The sequence below is a fragment of the Pyrgilauda ruficollis genome, unplaced genomic scaffold, assembly GCF_017590135.1.
Source record: "Pyrgilauda ruficollis isolate IOZ18807 unplaced genomic scaffold, ASM1759013v1 scaffold97, whole genome shotgun sequence".
NCBI lineage: Eukaryota > Metazoa > Chordata > Aves > Passeriformes > Passeridae > Pyrgilauda > Pyrgilauda ruficollis.
This window is the reverse complement of record NW_024531821.1, coordinates 1,745,670-1,763,650: the sequence shown is the minus strand read 5'-3', so window position 1 is coordinate 1,763,650 and position 17,981 is coordinate 1,745,670. Positions and strand designations below refer to the sequence as shown.

General features: G+C 49.2%; 1 protein-coding gene across 1 annotated transcript in view; it reads right to left on the bottom strand.

Moving 5' to 3' along the window:
- The window catches only part of NEURL1B (neuralized E3 ubiquitin protein ligase 1B), a 33,603-nt gene extending 16,536 nt beyond the window's left edge, over nucleotides 1-17,067 (bottom strand). Inside the window, exon 1 of the mRNA XM_041489999.1 lies at nucleotides 16,966-17,067. Coding sequence (XP_041345933.1) covers nucleotides 16,966-16,996 — 31 coding nt within the window. The 5' untranslated portion in view covers nucleotides 16,997-17,067. The remainder of the gene's footprint in view (nucleotides 1-16,965) is intronic.
- Between the last annotated feature and the right edge of the window lie 914 nt (nucleotides 17,068-17,981).

The following is a 17,981-nucleotide window of genomic DNA, read 5'->3' as shown; positions in this document are numbered from 1 at the left end:
ATAATTAATTAATATCATTAATATAATTAATATAATATTCTTCTGCTTGGCTTTGTTTTTGGTGGTACAAGAAATCAAATATGCCACAAGAAAAGCCAGTGCATGACTTCGATGGAAAAGCATTTCCAGAGCAAAGTGGGGAGCCCTGAGCTAAACCAATATTGGTGGATCAAGCTGTAAAAGCAGGGGCTGCACCCCAAAAACAACCTCCTGCTGGGTCAGCAAGGATGGGAACATCCACCCACACTCACCTCTGCCTCTCCTGTTGTGCCTCCTGCTCTGGGCATGCAGGAATTTTGCTGCAAAGTTGGCCCCATCTTTATTACAGGCTTTTAGTCCTGCTGCATATAAATAGCACTAAGTATATACAGAAGCCAGCGATTAAGCACGGGAAAAAAAAAAAAAATCTCCTCTTCCCTGTATTATTAGGGAATCTGGGTCAATGAGTCTGCAAGTCGAGTAAGAAACTCTTCGAGCTGGTTAATGAGAGACAGAGCGAGCAGGATGGAGGAAAGGCAGGGTTCATGCCATAATCCCGGCTTAATTCCTTCAGTGCAAGCGATGAAAGCAGCAGCATGATGGATGAGGAGCCCTGGAAATGGCACAGCTCCTCCCGGGCTCGACACCCAGCTCCTGGCTCGTGTGGCTCCCAGAGCCGCGCTCCCGAGCCAGACAGCGCCGAGGGACGGCAGGGATCCGAGAGCCATCGTGCAAAACCCGCTGCAACTTTTGGCTACTGGCTAAAGATAAAAACACCTTGTCAGAAATGATCAGTCAGCCACTCTCGCTGTAGCTCCGAGTGGGGATTTTTGGGCTGTGCTCTCGCTAATCAGCTGCATGTGCAACACACACGAGTTCCTACACCAGCAAAGCAAACCCCTGCCCCTGACTTGATGTATGATGGGTCTGCAAAACTTTTACCTTCTTTAGAAAGTGGAGCTTAGCTTGAGGAGAGCAAAGGTCTGCTCAGCTCACTTTATCTTCTCCGAGTCCATCACGGAGTTTTGGGAGGTGACCAAAAGCAGCGAGAAGTGAGCAGCTGACAGCTCTTAAAGCAACTCCACAAATGGTTTCTGAGGAATGCTGGGTTGGAAATGATCATCACTAGGTTGGAAGACTGAATATTTTCCGAATCTAAATGCTTGGTGATTGTCAGTCAGGGATTAAAACATTTATTTCTTGTGATTTATTGTTTTCGTTGTTTTCCAGAAACAGGCAGTGTGCAGCAGAAAGCAGAGAGGGAGTTAAAATACGCAACACTCGAGGCTGGAAAGACTGGTCTGGGAGGAATGATCACAGCTGGAGACCCCAGGATGGGAAGAGAGGAGCAGAGATGTGAACAAAACCCTCATGTTCTCTGGGGTGGCTGGGCTCTGCTTAGATTTACTAAATTCATACAGAAATAGGGTCCAAGGTGAGAGCACAGACCCAGCCCAAGAGCAACCCAAGAGACCCCAAAAACCTCCTGTGTCAGGGAGTGCTGCTGGCCCCTGGAGCCACCCCGTGGTGTGAGACCATCCCCTGCTCCTGGCTGATCCCTCTGCACAGCAAAGATCACAGAGTATTCCTCACAGATTAAAAAACCTGGCTTGGTTTCTTTGACCCCAGTTCCTCCCCGTTCATTTCTCTCTTCCAAGGCAACTCTGCCCCACAGAGAGGATAAACAGCTCAGGTTTTCAGAGCAACCCATTGGTTCAAAAGCTTCATTCTGGTGTTCTCCAGTCAGGACTGGGGTTTGTTGAAGAGTTACAAGAACCCGTGCCTGCCATAATCACTGACATTGAAATGGTCCATGCCCTCAGCCTCCTCCTGCTGCCAGAGCAGCACGTAAGGACCATTAATGCAAATAAACTCCCTGTTTCCATTGAGCCTTTTCTCCTGGCCAGCTGCACCAAGTCCTCTGCACTGGGGATTTATAAATAGTGACCATGTCATGCCAATGTTAATGGCTTTTAATGAAATTGAAGGATGGCACGCATTCCCTTTGAACATCCTCTGCTGCAGTTCCACTCCATGCCATGGTTTCACTGCAGCGCTGGGGCTCAGCACATCCTTCCCACAGCCCATCCATGTGTTGCTTTGGACAGGAACACAAAGAGGGAAATCATTTTGTTGTCTCCCTGATGCAGGAAACCCACCCATCCCCTACAGACAGGCACTGCACCACGAGGGCAGCTTGTGACACAGGGAAAATTTAAAAAAAAAAGATTTGAAGAGCGATAGCGGCAACTGAGCTTCACTTTCCATGCATTGTTCACCGAAAAGCCCCGAAAAGCTGTGTTTACCTTATCTTCATCCCTCTGGAGTTGGGCTGTACACAATCCTCACGCCTTCCCCACCTCCCAAAAGCATGTTTGGAGCTAGGCCAGGCCACGAGCTGTGCTGGGAGGCTCGGTGGATGACTCAGGTGGGGCGTGCGAGGCTCCAGCCAGGAGTGTGATTTCCACACTCCCTGAAAACACCAGAAAATTCCCCCTGAGCACAGGAATCCTCCAGCTCCAGGGCTGGGGAGGAAGAAAAGCTGCAGATGATGAGCACCTGGACTAGGGAAGGTGTCCCTTCCATGCCAGGGGGGTGGAATGATCTCTAAGTCTCTTCCAACCCAAACCATTCTGGGATTCTATGAAGGGTGAGATCAGCACTTGGAGCGATGCTGCAGGTGCAGGAAGGAGATCTTGGCCATTCATTCCACCTTCAACTTTTCCCTAAAAAACCCTCAAGATAAAAGGAACAAACCTGCTCTTTTTCTTTGCTTCCTCACTTTTACAGGAGCCTCTTTTGTCTTTATCTCTCTTCACAGTGGTTCTAAGACTCCCTTTTTTTTTTTTTTTTCTCCTCCCAATTACAACTTCTCTAAACTCCAAAGAATTCAGATGAAAAGCAAAAAAACAGTGGAGCTACTCCAGTCCAAACAGGGATGGATAACCAGAGAGCCATCAGACTTAACAGTGCCACCCATCGAGGGCTTTAGATCTGCCCAAAGAGCCAAAAACCCCAGGAAAAGGGGGGAAAGGCCTCTAGGAGGGTGTTCTTCCCAGTAAACCCCACTTCCAGCATTTTTTAACTCTGTGCACAGTTCCTTTTCTATTTACACACAATTTAAACAGTGATCTGGCAGCAGGAGGGGAAAATGCCTGGGGAGGAACGCATGGCTGAGGAAGCTAAATAAAGCAGTGGCCAGCTCTTCAATCACCCTATATTTTATATATACAAAGGCTGCGATTCCACTAAGCTTTTCCAAAACAATATGTAAAGAATCCAAAACAGGGCAAAACAACGGTAATAACTGGTTATAATTAAATCAGGGGCACAGAACAGCTCTGCTCCTCTGCCAGGCTCGTTTCCCTGGAGGAATGGCTGAGGGACAGTGGGACTGGTGGGACTGGTGGGACTGGTGGGACTGGGGGCTCTCCAGGGGCTGTACTGGTGGGCTGCTGCCTCAAGCCAGCACTGTCCCAGCAGGGAGATTTCAAGGAAATTTCATCTGGCCAAATTCTCCTTCTGATGACCTCACTCAACTCGTGTAGAGTCCAACCTGTACAATAACATCACATATTTAGTTGGCTGTTTTAGTAAATATTCAGACAAACAACCTGGGGCTTTTTTCTAAGTACTTCAGAAACAAATCCAAAAAAAAAATGTTAAAGGGCAAAAGAAAAAAGCAAGGAAAAAAAAAAATAAAAGAGTAGCATTCTGGTCCAGAAACACAGGAAAACATCCCACTAAAAAAAGATGCATCCCTCTTTTCCTTAGCTGAGGTTTTTAAAAATGCAGATTTCTCTGCTAAGCTGTGAAGGCATTCTGAGAGGCAGGTGGTTGTGCAACACTTGGCTGCTGCATGGCTCAGCTCTGAGATCCTTTTCCGTGATATTTGCAGGAATTAATAAGAGGAAACAAGACCCACTTCAAGACATTAAACTGTCCAAACAAACAAAAAAAAAACCAAATACAGTCATACCATTACTGGTCACACCATGACCTCAGCCCCCTTCCTTCATCTCAAATGTCTTCAATTATTTCAACACAAGAGGGATTTGAGCAAGAGAGGTTTATTTTTAAGCCTCTGTGTCAACCTTAATTCCAGTGGGGTTTGACCCCAGCACACCTAAATCAACACCAGCATTTTTCTCCCTTTATTCTTTCTGTCTTTGTGGTATCACAGCCAAAATATGACAGAGGCAGGTGAAGCAAAAACAATCTGGAGATGAGACACAATTCCTTGCATTGTTGAAAAGCCAGAAAATGATGAAAACAATATTTTTGGGTTTTTTTGCTCCCTGCCCCAGAGGAAAGAATCCTTGGGATGAAGGTGTGAATTATGGAGCAAAGAACACTGCAATGGCCAGGTCCAGGCAGTACCAAGCCCTAATTTACACCCTGTTTTCTCACTTTTTTAATGTGGAGCTTGGGCTGTTGTGCAGCAGAACTCCTTTGGTCAATACCTTCCAAGCAGTTCACTGCAGAGCTGCCAGTTATTGTTATTGTTACAGCTGTATTTTGGGGGTTTTTGTGTTTTTCATTGATCATTTCCACCTCTAAACCCCAGTGCACAGTCCAACAGCACTCCTTGGTAACCGTGGAATTGGGAATATTAGAAATCCCACATGAAACAAAAAAAAAAAGCCAGCTGCCTAAACCCTCCCATTTCCACCCAGATGTCTCTTGTTTCAATTAACAGAATCAAACTAATTCAGAGCCATTCACTGCCCTTGTTTGGACTTACTTGGAAAAACACACCTATAAATCACATCTGAAAAGCTGCAAAGAGAGAAGGAATTTGTTCCTCTTTGGGCAGTTCTTTTTGTTCTTTTTTTGGTAGAACAAACTTTTACTACCAAACACAAAATGCACAATTATGTGTTGACAGCTCACAGCCTCTGTGGTTCTGGCCACAATAAAACACAGCTCCACACTGTCCCTCCAGTTCTTCGAAATTCAGGACACCCAGAAGCTCCCATTTGCATCATCTTCCTGGGATTCTGAGCTGGAAAAGGGATCCCAAAGGTACAGGGAAGTTACCAAAACAGAGCCACAGCAGGGATTTCCCTGGTCCCAAACCCATCAGACACTGAGTGCTGTGGCTTTCACTGCTCATGGAGCATTTCAAAATGCCAGATCAGAACAGAGCTGCAGGAAAACCAGCAAAGAATCCCAGAATCATTTTGCTTGCAAAAGATCATCAAAAGATCATAAAATCCAGGCTGTGCCCCATCCCCACCTTGTCTCCAGCCCAGAGCCCCGAGTGCCACCTCCAGCCCTTCCTGGGACACTCCAGGGATGGGCTCTCCAAACCTCCCTGGGCAGTTCCAGTGCCTGAGCCCCCTTTCCATGGGGAAATTCCTGCTGTGCCCACCCTGAGCCTGCCCTGGCCCAGCCTGAGGCCGTTCCCTCTGCTCCTGTCCCTGTTCCCTGGAGCACAGCCCGACCCCCCGGCTGTCCCCTCCTGTCAGGAGCTGTGCAGAGCCACAAGGTCCCCCTGAGCCTCCTTTTCTCCAGGCTGAGCCCCTTCCCAGCTCCCTCAGCCCTTCCTGGGGCTCCAGATCCTTCCCAGCTCCCTCAGCAGCTCCTCATGGAACTTAAAATGAGATCTGAGATCTACGAGGAGCTGAGAGCAAGGATTTGTTCCCAGTCTGAAGGACACATTTCTGCTGGTGATTCAGGTTCAAGCAGCATTTTCCCCTCCAGAATCTGAGGATTCTTAGGTGCTCCCAGTACCAATGTAAACCCCAGGATTATCCAAAAGACAGGGAGAGCTTGGGAAGAGCCTTGGCTGGGTAGGACAAAGATGGTAGCCTGAGATGTTGAGTGTGTGATGATGAGTGACAGCCGGAGATGCCCAACAGCAACCAGTCCAAAGGTAAATGCAGGAATGGGCACAGAAAGGGAAATGCAGGAATGGGCACAGAAAGGGGAAATGCAGGAATATGGGCACAGAAAGGGGAAATGTAGGATTGGGCACAGAAAGGGAAATGCAGGATTGGGCACAGAAAGGGGAAATGCAGGATTGGGCACAGAAAGGGAAATGCAGAAATATGGATACAGAAACTTCCTCAGCACTGCCCTACCCAACATTTGTGCCCACCACCTTTAGCCACCTGCAAAGGAGGAAAGCAGGACTGCTCCACGTGCCCAAGAAAAGGAGGCAGGGGGCAAATCAGGGAGGGGAAATCATGGTCACAATCCAGAGGCACACAGGGAAAGCTTCTCCCTCCTTCTGGGGCTGTGCAACGAGGTCACACCATTAATCTCACCTCCAAGGAAAATCTGAGCCAGTGGTTTAAGGGCTGCTTGACGTGGTTTGGAGAGGATTCCTCCAGCGTGCCCACAGACTCTGGTATTTACAGGAGTGCAGTCAATGTGCACGGGGCTGTAAACATTGACTAAATAGGAATGCATACAAAAAGATGCTTTGCAAAGAGTTTGGTTTGAAATGAGAAGTGGTGTTGACCTCTGAGGGAGGAATGTCCCTCTGCCCTCTGCTGTGGAGATGGTCAGCTGAGTGCTCCATGAGGGTGGGAGAAACGAGGAGCTCACCCAGGGAGCTGGGAAGGAAATTCTTATTTTTGTTTTGCTTCTCAAAGTAGCTTTTAATGTTTCTAAGAGCAAGAGGCATTTTGAAAGAAACACAACTTTGAAAAGGGGGTCCTTTTGAATCAAAATAAATTTTGAAGAAGAATGTGAACACACTCCTATTAAGTGATACTCCAGCTGTTCTACACAGGGCTGGCAAGGCAGGGAGAAATAATTCACAAATCATTTTATTAATTAACCATCAGAGTGTCCTCATGAGCTGATGGGAGACCCCCCACGCTGTGCTCCCCACAAAAGGGAAATAATCTGCATTGCTATTCAAAATCTGCCCTGGAAACCATCAGATTGAGGGAGGAAAGGATTATTTTAACCAATTCATTAATTATGAATATTAAAGAAATCAAGTTGTGAAGCTCAGTTCATAACGAGTCAAAATTCCACTCTTGTTCTGCTTGGGAAAATCCAACTCTCCAGACAGCATCTGTCAATCTGATCATTATGTGGTTAAATGAGGGAGAAAAAAATGTGTTCTCTCTCACCTGCGAAAGCTATCTGAGCCTTGAAAATTTAATTTGAGTTTTCCCTTCTAGATTTGACTGGTCAAGTTAAACTAGAAAGATTATTCATGGAAAAGCAACCGCAGTTGGTTACTAGGATACAAAAAATCACTTAGTATGTTCCTCCAATGAATAATCCCAAGCAGAACACACACAAATTCAATAAATTATGAATTTCTCGGCCTCTCTTACATAAACATTGGGGTTGCAGAGGCATTTCTTGGAAGCCTTTAATATAAATTCATCTCTTAATGACTGTGCTCTAGCAAAACAAACAGAGGGGATGGCTGAGCCCTGCAGGTGAGCTGCATCCTTTGTCTAGACATGGAAGTTCTGGCAGCAGGCAGGGTGCCCAGGCCAGCAGATCCCTGGTTGCCACATCTCAGAGCAGAGCCTGGAATTTGGCAAACTCCCAGGCCTTGGCACAGCGGGTGACGTCAGCAGCAGACTAAGCTAATTTGGAAGAAAGCAATTCTTATTCCAGAAAAAAAAAAAAACAAAATAAAATCCCCCTTCCTGCACAATTCCACGGATCTGAGAGGTCTTACATAAAGCACTTGTCAGATGTCTGAAGGCATGAGGCAGAGTTTAGGCTGGAGAAGATCTCTTAAGATTATTGAGCCCATCCTCTGAGGAAGGCAGGGAGAAGTTTTCCTGCATCCATCCGAGGCCCCCAGCTCAGCACAAGGGTGGGAAAAGCATCCTGGAGTCAGACAGAGCCTGCCCTGAGCCACTCTGGCATCCCTGGAAGCAGCACTGGGGCTCAGGAGGTTGATTTTGGTCGCTGGACAGCGTTTGGGTTTGTGGTGTCTCTTCCCACCCCTTCCAAACCCCTGGATAACAGGGATCACAATCCCCAGGGTAACAGGGATCACAATCCCCAGGGTAACAGGGATCACAAACCCCTGGATAACAGGGATCACAATCCCCAGGACAACAGGGATCACAATCCCCAGGACAACAGGAATCACAATCCCCAGGGTAACAGGGATCACAATCCCCAGGATAACAAGGATCACAATCCCAGGATAACAGGGATCACAATTCCCAGGATAACAGGGATCACAATCCCCAGGATAACAGGAATCACAATCCCCAGGATAACAGGGATCACAATCCCCAGGGTAACAGGGATCACAATCCCCAGGATAACAGGGATCACAATCCCCAGGATCCAATCTCCAGGCACAAGCCCTGCTCCGGGCTGGGGTGTTTACAGCCACAGAGCTACAGGGGCTGAGATCACTTTGTATAAACTTTACCCCAGATGGATTTCCGTGAAATTGAGCCTTGTGGAGCTTCTGTCCTTCTCACCCTGTGCCTTTGATGGCATCGGCAGCTCGAGCTGCTGCCAAACCACCCGGTAATTGCTGTTTAAACCCACAAATCAGGAGCCCCGGTGGAGATCTGCCTTGCACCCTGCAGGGGACACCTCCACTCCAGGAGAGAGCACCAAAACACCTGGAATTCTGAAATACCTGCCAGGGGAAGAAGCTCGTTATCTCTACAAGCAACGGCCACTTAGAAAATTATTTCAGTTTTCATTCTTGGAAACCCTTTCACTTGGCAGGACAAAACAATCAAGAGTTGTTGCAGGTGTCCTGAGGAAAGGACCACCATAGAACAGCCCCTAAAGGGGTCACAAGGGGACACAGCTTTTTGTCAGGAGCCTACAGGGATTATCAAACCCACCTTTAGCCCTGGTGGTCCAGTTCTACTCATTCCATTCCTAGCTGATGAATAACAAATAAAAATAACTTGTTCTTTAAGATCTCCAGTGATAGAACTATTCTTATTGTTCTTATTATTGTTTTTATTCTTATTATTCTTATTCTCCAGTGATAGAACTATTCCACCAAGGCTTTGCATGGGTGCTAACCTACCTGAGAATACATGCTCAAAATTCCTGTCTTCTCCCCAAAATTCACTGCAGCCTCTGAACTGCTCCCCTTAACAGAATTTTAGTCACTCCCTGCACACTACACCAGGCAGATCTGGAGTAGAGTTTTGTGCTCCCAGGGAAAAAAAAAAGCTCCATCCAACCATGTCAAGTTTAAGACCCCAAGAAACAGCAAATTTCCCTCATTAGGAATTATGCTTTCAAGCTGAGGAGATAACTTTTGAACTGCACTCCATAAATTCCAGAAGACATCAAGCTGAGCAGCTGGTGTCCCGATGGGACGAGAGGAGATAACAGGCTCAGGAAAGCTGTGCCACAGTGCCAGTTATCTCTGAGCAGAGCGAGATAAACTTGAATGAAATTATTTCATTTGTGCCGCCAAATGGGATATTCTATCTTTTATCTTTGGCTTCTCCAGGCAGGGCCTGGAGGATTCAATGTTTGAGTTGTGGAGGAGGGCAAAAATCAAAAATCTTTATTCCCTGGCATTTGGAAACCTGGTGGAAAACTTTTGCTCAAGGGAATTCTTTCTTGACTGATTGTTTCCCCTGTGTTGCCACACAGACAACGAAACCCAGAGCTTTGCTTTTACGTGTCTATTTATTTCTCCCACATTACCATTTGACATTTTCCTATCAGGAATGCAATCACAGGAAAATGGTTAAAATAGGAGAATTCCTAAAGTACAGAATTATCATTATTATGTAAAAATCCACAGTAAAACCAGCAAAGTTCAAAAATGAAACCAGTTACATGCAACTACCCAGCCAACAACCACAATCACAACTCCATCCATCCTTCTCCCCTCAAAGCATCAGCAGCTCTTAAAAAAAAATCTTAAATGTGATTTCCCAGCTGCACAGGGAAGGCTTTGAAGTGCAGTTAGATGGTTTTGTCTTTAAGGAATCTTCCTGTGCAAGTGAAGCAATAAATAATTTTTTTATCTTCTGATTTGGTTTCCTAACAGCAGAAGGGTGCAGAAAGGAAAAAAAAAGACATGGTTTTGCTGGAAAGGGGGAAGGATTGGGGTCAGATCCTCTCAGCAGGAGATTCCTGAGCTGCTCCATTGCCAGAGGTCTGAAAGAACCCAGGGAGAAAAAAAACCTCCTGGGTGGAAAGCAAGCCCTGCTTACACAAAGCAGAGGAGGAGATCTCCCTGGACACAGAGGGGAAAACAAATTAACAAGCAAGAAATCACTTTCTCCTCCCTCCCTCCTCCCCAAAGCCCCACTGCAACTGCTCAGACACCAGGAATTCATGTTCCAGCACTCAGTAATTGAGACAACAGGGCATCCAGGTCTGAAGGGGAAAGCTGGCACAGGTAAGGTGAAATAAAGCTTTCTCAGTGCCAGTGATTCATTCTTTTTATCATACACAGGGAAAATAAACGCAGCCATCACCAAGACAGGGAAGAACACAGAGTAAACAGCATCTCCTTCCCACCAAAAGAAGTCCTCCCATGGGCACAGGATCTTATCTAAGGGAGCCTTGGGAGGGCCTGCCCCTGCTGATGCCTCTGGGGAAAGAGCTGGGATGGGAAGGACAAGTGGCAGAACCTCACTAAGGGCGCCAAAATTCCACTGGCCCAGGCTCTGTCCCCTCCAGGACACAGATCAGTGACACCAAACAAGGGTGGAGAAGCTGCCTGGATGAGAGGACAGGACGAAGTATGGAAATCCTCCTCCAGCAGAGCTTCCTGGAGCTGGGGCAGCCAGAGGAACTCCCCTGAGCTGTGCCAGGGAGCCAGGCCCTTCCCCAAGGCCTGCCCCACTCCTTGGCAGCCGAGCACACCCCTGCCCTCTGGATAATCTGGAGAATTTGGCTGCCAGGGAGTCCCAAAAGTGGCCCAGGAGCTCCTGAGGAGGGGGAAGGTGCAGGTTGTGAGTCAGCCCTGTGGTTTGGCTGCTGTGCAGGGCACAGGACTCCAAACTGCTCCCAAAAACTGCCCCAGGCAGGGGGAGACAAGCACAGGAGACAATAACGTGGAAATGTGTCGGATTATAACCTTTTTTGACTCAGAGGTGGGGTAACTGAGAGGCGTTTTAAAAACTTTTATTCTATTTTCAGTCTCACGAGAAGGCTGAGACAACACAGACGTTATAACTCACACCATTACACAAACCCACTCCCCACAGAAACGCAAAGAGAAGAGATGGAGGATCTCACACCCCTTCCCCGTGGGGAAATCCAGGCGGGATCTGACACGGTATTCCAGGGAATCTCATCCAGCCTGGCCCATGGGGACAGCCTTTGCTGGTGGGGTCACCCAGATTGCCACCTGGATGGCACCCCAGGCAGTGCCACTCACCCAGCCCAGTCCCCAAAAACCTGGGGCTCCAGAGGGAACCCCAGCTCAGAACCCTGAGCCCCTCTGGGCTGGGAGATGAGTGAACTTTTGTTCTCATTTTGCTGGGGACTTTGTAGGAAGATGAGCCACGGGCTCTCCCTCTGCCTGCCTGCACCACTCTGCTCCCTGCTCCTCTCCCGAGCCCACCACATCCATCCCGGTGAGGAGAGCCTGCTCCTAATTTAGCTGCCAAGGCACAGATAGGCTGTGTAAACAGCGGGATGCTGGGCAGGAGGAAAATGTTTCCTTTCAAGGCAAACCCTGCGGCAGGACACGGCTGCCCCAAGAGCAGCTCCACAGCTCAGGGAGGAGAAATCCCCCCCGGAGCTCAGAGGTGCTGATTTGCATTCCTGATTGAAAAGCCAGGCAGTGTGAGAGCAAGGAGGATCCTCAGCAGGACCGGGAGAGGAACCCGGCATGAGGCTGGCACTGACTCATCCTTCTCCGGTCAAATAAACACGAATGCCCTCGCCTTCAGACCTGGCTGCCCGGAGTTAAACACCTTAAACATCCTTAAGCACTTCCATAGGTTGTCGGATGATAATGTGCTGGAAGCCACGATTTCCTCTGCCTGCGGGGAGGGTTTTGCCTACCCAGACAGACCCTGGGGTGGGATTTTCAGCGTCTGCAGGAGGCTGAGGTGCTGACACACACAGCTCCTCCTGGCCTGCAGCAGTGATCCGAAAAAATAGAAAGAAATAAAAGTGGGGAAAGCATTTCCCCTCTGGAGCATAAATAATTAAAATTTTTTAAAAAATAAAATAAAAAAAGAGAGAGGGCACCTGCCCAGCACTACCCAGGGGAGAGCAGGGAAAGCTCTGGCTTTAATGACACACTTGGCACAGCGCTGAGCGTGTGTGACAGCCCGTGGGCCACGGGGCATGACACAGCTCCATTTAACACCAGCCTGGGAGGTGATGCCTGCCTGGATTGGAGCACAGTTGTTCCTCCAGCCTCCAGAGCCCAGGTGCCAAAGGCTGAATTAATCGTGCCAGTTTGGGGCATGTACAGTGGTTAAAGAGAGCCCTCGGTGCACAACCAACCTGCTCCAGCCTTAAATCCCAGAGAAGGCTGAGCAGCCTCACAGGTTTCCTTTTGAAGAGTGGAAAAGCAGAAGGTTGCTAAGAAAGCAGTGAATTAATCTTTTCTCTTCTCTTTTTTTTTTTTTTTTCACTTCTGTGACCTTCTTCCAGGAGATGCTTCATAATTAATTAACTCTTGTACCCCCATGTGAGCCAGGGTTTCCTACCTCCCTTACATTCAAAGCAATCCTGATAAAGTGATAAAAAAAAAAAAAGTGATAAAGCCACTTGCTCAAAGGTCACACAGGGAGTCATCAAAATCAGTGACAGACTCTCAGAACCTCAACTGCCAGCCTAAAAGATGCAGAAAAACAGGCAAAATTGGGCTGGACTAACACCTGCAGTCCGTGTTGATCAGCACTGAACCAAACCCAAACCAAAAACTGGTCTGAACAGGTACCTTTTTCACTCAAACCAGAACAACCTGAAGTGGTTTTTTGTAGTTTTCTTGAAGTCAGACTGGAGCCAAATCAAACAATTTACTGAGCTCCTGACAATAACAAGAACTCCTCCCACAGTGCATCACTAGCAGCTGAAGGAGGAGGGACCAGAAAACAAATCTAAACAAAAGTACTCCTTCAAGTGAAATTTTAGACCCTGGAAAAGGCAGAGAGATCTTTTCCCGCTGCATGGACTTTTCTCCTCATTTCTTAGAGGAGAACTGAATCAGTATTTTGAAAAAGCATACACAGAAATGTCTTTTTTAACCCACATGCTGTAAATTCCTGCTGCTCTGCCGTAACCAGCACCCTCCAACCATCCCTGTTTGGCCTGGCAGCTGGGAGCACCAGCCTGGTGAATGTCTAAACTTGGGATTTCTGCCTTGTTGAGGGCAGGTTAATGATTAGAAGCCTTTTCCTTAAGAATACAAAATAATTTCTTGCACCGAAGTCACTTGTGCCAGAACAAGCCCCATTCTCCCTCGTGTTTACCAGACACAAATGCCACTCATACTTGGTATTCCTCGCAGTTGTGAGGAAGGCTGTGGGAGAAGCGCAGCAATCAGATCCCAGCCAGATTCTAAAAAGGGAATTTGGCTCCTTTTTTAAATACCAATGCCCCTATTTGGGTCAGGACCAACAACTGGATCCCGAGTGGAAAGTCCTTCACTCGTGCCTGGGGTGGTGAGTGCCTGCTGTGTCCCAGCAGCTGTCCACCTTCCCCCTGTCACCACACGCTGCTGTCCCAGCCTCCCAGACACTGCTCCTCACAAGGGTTTCCCTGGATCAGAGGAATTTTCTCCTCTCCCAAGCCTGCCCTGCTGAGGTTCAGGCATCTTCCTGCTCCCTCTGGTTATTAACCCTTTCCTGAGCCCTGTGTGTGCCTGCAGAAAGGAGCCCCATGGAGAAAGGAGCCCCATCCATGACACCGGGGTGCTTTGTGCTGCTCCCTGCCTCTCTCCAAAGTGATTCCCTGCAGAAAACCAGGCACAGAGCCACAAATGCCACAGAACCAGCAGCTCCCAGCCCGCTCTGCAGGCCAGGCAGGCGCTGCCCATCACCTGCAGGAGCCAGGAGAACACCGTGCCTCAAGAACCAACAATTCCCTCTTGCCTCACTGGGGAGCAGGGAAACAACAGGGGGACAGGGAAACAGGGACAGGGGAGCAGGGAAACAAGGACAGGGAAACAGGGAAACAGGGAAACAGGGACAGGGGAGCAGGGAAACTGGGACAGGGGAGCAGGGAAACAGCAGCATCCCTTCCCAGGCTGTGCCGGAGCTGCTCGGGCAGGAGATGCGGGAGCTGCTCCGGAGCATCCCGAGGGCTCCGGGAGCATCCCAGGGGCAGCCCGGAGGCAGCAGCCGCGTGTGTCGTGTGTCATTTAGCTGTCACCCAGATAACAGCGACTTCCAGCAGCACCTCAGGCCCGTTGTTGAGCGCATCTGACACATCCCAGCTCCTCTCCCTTCCTCGGGAATGCCTCTCATTAGCCACAGCCCCATGACTCGTCATGAACCTCGCTGTTAATTTGACAGAGCCCATTGTGTGCTAACCACCGGGTGCTTGGCAAACACGAGTTTCCCAAGCTCCTGCACGGATCCCTCCGGCACCGATAGCGTGTGCTCTTGCATCGTTCCACGGAAACGGATGAGGCTGGGCGAGGGTTTAAAGATGCAACAAGAACGGTTTGTTCAAGCCCATTGGGACAAAGTCGGGTATAAAAATGAGTTGTCTTCAATAGGATTTAAAACTGAATTCCGCTGTTTGAGAAAAGCATTGACGTTTCTGTATAAAACCTGAACTGCTGCTTGTTTGGCTTTTCCAGGAGCCAGGTCCCTCCACATTCCCTCTACATTTGATTGCATTGAAAAGGCTTTTTCTACCTGAAGCTATTTATGGTGAACAAAACAACCAAACTGATTCTGCACTGAATCAATTTAACACAAGTAAGCAAATTTCAGTTTGAAGATGTTCTGTTTGATTGTTTGGGTTTTATTAAGAAGTTTCTTCAGTCCATGGGACAGAGAACAATTCCTCTGTTTGTCAAAATGAGAGTGAAAGTGCCTTGCTCAGTCTGCAGGGTGAAGAAAGAGATGCATTTTGGACCAAGAAAAGGAAAGACTTAATTCTGACTGATTATCTTTGAGTAATTCTAAACAGCCCTCACATTTATAAATAGGACTTCATCCAACCATTCAGTCTTCCGGAAAAACTTTCTAATTTTCAAAAGGACTGTTCCAAGAACAGTTCTAAACCTGCTTCCCTCCGCAATGCCATTTGGATAATGAAAGACAAACAATCCATCCAAAATTCAATTTCATATGAAAAATTGCTGAATGGGGTCCAACCCGACAAAAGACATTCATAAACTTCCGAACTGCAAACATCCAAAAGCTCCTCTGCAGCCACAGGTTAACAGCTCCTTCAGGCTGTCATCATTCTTGTAAAAAGCGAGCTGAATTTGGGGAAAAGACACATTTCCAGCATCATCCAGCCCTCGGCAAAGACATTCAAGTGTCCTGCATAGCTTTGCCTTGCGCAATTTGACAAATGTTTGCAAATGGACCGTCCCCAGCGCTGCAATCCTCCCAGACAGCCTCCACCTGGAGGGACACGACCGAGATTTTCTAGGCCACCAGAACAAACGCTTGAGCTGGGAGGTCTCCATAAATCAAGCCTTCGTTTTTCCCCCCATCAAACTTTTCCTCTTTAACAACTCCTTTCGAAAGCACCGCGAGGAAGTCCTGAATCACTGCGGTGCAGCTGATGTCATCCCTTTTTTTAAATTCACGTGTGGAGGGCTGAGCATGTGGAGGCTGCTCAGGAGAGACTGTTCTAGCACCAGGCAGAAGGGCTGGTACAACTCCCAGCCTGCTGGAACACGGCTCTCAGCAGGATCCCACGGCCCAGCAGGTACAGATATTTTCCTTTGGGAAGTTCCAGCCTGACCGGGGTAACCTCTGCTGACCCAAAGATGTTTCCCTGGCTTTTTTTTTTTTTTTTTTTCCTCTCACAGGTTTTTTGCATGTGCCCCCCCAAAAAAAAAAAAAAATTCCTCCAAGGTCATGCACTACTCACGATGCCTTTATTTGCCAGTTAGTGAAGTATTAAAAAAAAAATGAAAACTTCCTTATTATGAGAGGAGCTAATGTCCCATTTAAATGTAATAGAGAACGAGAGGAGATGCAACTAGAAATTTAATCGCTGCTTCATAGCTAAACCACAAGCTTAGCAGCTTTCTTTTGTGCCCTGAAGGTCCCAGGCACCCTCTCTTTGCAAAGACAATATATGGCACATCCAAATGCTAATCTATTCCTCTCTTTATTTCTATATTCAGCTCCCCGGCTGATTACAGGCAGACGTGTATGTGTTCAATAGGTCCTCCTGCTTCTTTAAATAAGTTTAATAATACCCTTTTTATTTATGGGAGCCTGAAGTACAAAGGATGCAGTGCAGGAGCTCTGCAAGAGCAGAAAAGAGAAGAAAAGCAAAGTAGCTGAAGATACAGCCTGGCAAGGGCTCAGTAATTCAACACTGTTGATTCTATAGAGACCAACTGCTTTTATTATGCACAGATTCTCCGAGGGGGGAGAGAACCCCACAGTTACGAACTTGCAAAGGAAAAGAATCTGTACATCTCTTGTCCAAGTGCAGAATTGGCTAAAAAGGCAGTTTTAAAGCCAGGGCAGCCCACCCAGCATCTCAGACCTCGCTGCAGTTTTCCTCCGGCCGCTCCGAACAATTACCGTCTCCCCCCATTAAAAAGTTGTATTAAAATAATACAACGAGGAGGTGAAATGAAACAGAAAGCCCCTCCGAGGAGCGGGTGCGAGGGCTGGGAAGCGCCGCTCCCGCTGCGGGATCAGCCCCGCTTCACCCCGCGCTGAAGCATCCCCGCCCGCCGCGCATCGCCGCAAAAATTCCCGAAACGCCCGGCTTCTCCGGCCATTGCTGACACGCTCGGCTTCTCCCGGGATTTCTGACACGTTCGGCTTCTCCCGGGGAGCCTCGCACCGCGGCTGGGGCGGCACAGCCGCCGCCGCTCGCCCGCAGCATCCCCGGGGCAGGACGCGCCCCCCGCCCGCAGCCCCGCGCCCCCGTCGGTACCTGCCAGCGTCTTGTGCACCGTGTTGCCCATCGCTCGCTCGGTCGGCGGCGCGGCGGAGCCCGGGGCCGCCCGGAGCTCCGCAGGGCCATGGACAGCGCCCGCCTCCCGCCGCCGCTCCGCGCCCGCCCCCGGCCCGCCCCGCGGAGCGCCCCGCCCGGGCGGCGGATGGGCTGCTCTGCCCCATCCCTGTGTCTGTGTCCCTCCGGGATGGGCTGCTCTGCCCCATCCCTGCTCCTGTGTCTGTGTCTGTCCGGGATGGGCTGCTCTGCCCCATCCCTGCTCCTGTGTCTGTGTCTGTCCGGGATGAGCTGCTCTGCCCCATCCCTGTCCCTGTGTCCCTCCGGGCTGTGCCGCTCTGCCCCATCCCTGTCCCGGTGCCATTCCGGGGGTGTGCTCTCCGGGGAGCATCCACTGGCACCTGTCGGAGGAGCTGCCAGCCGGGGATTTGGGCACACACGGGCCCGGCTCTCCTCCGGAGCCCCCAGAGACCCCCGACAGACCTTCTGCCTCTCCCTCCTAGGGGAAAAAAAAAAAAAAAAAAAATCCGATTTGGGCACACACGGGCCCGGCTCTCCTCCGGAGCCCCCAGAGACCCCCGACAGACCTTCTGCTTCTCCCTCCTAGGGAAAAAAAAAAAAAAATCCTCTTTCTCCGGTAGCACAAGCACACCTATCCATCAGCAACACCTCCCCGAAGGGCACCAGCTGCACTGGGGAGCACTGGGAGCCGATAAACCTCAGCTCTCTCCCTCTCCGTGCCATTTCCTTGCGGGTGACCTTGGATAAGCCACTTTGCATCTCGGTGACACGGCTTCCCCAGCTGGGAACCGAGGGAATTAGCAGGAGTGTTGTGTCGGCAAAGGCGTGATTAGTTTGAAGCACGGTGACGACGAAGGACACCTCAGCCCACAGCCGACAGCTCCGCACCGACAATATCGGCTCCACAGCTTCCCTCCTTCGGATCTCAGACAGAAAAACACCTTTGGAGCCCCCCTGGAGAACAGCAAGGCTCCCTC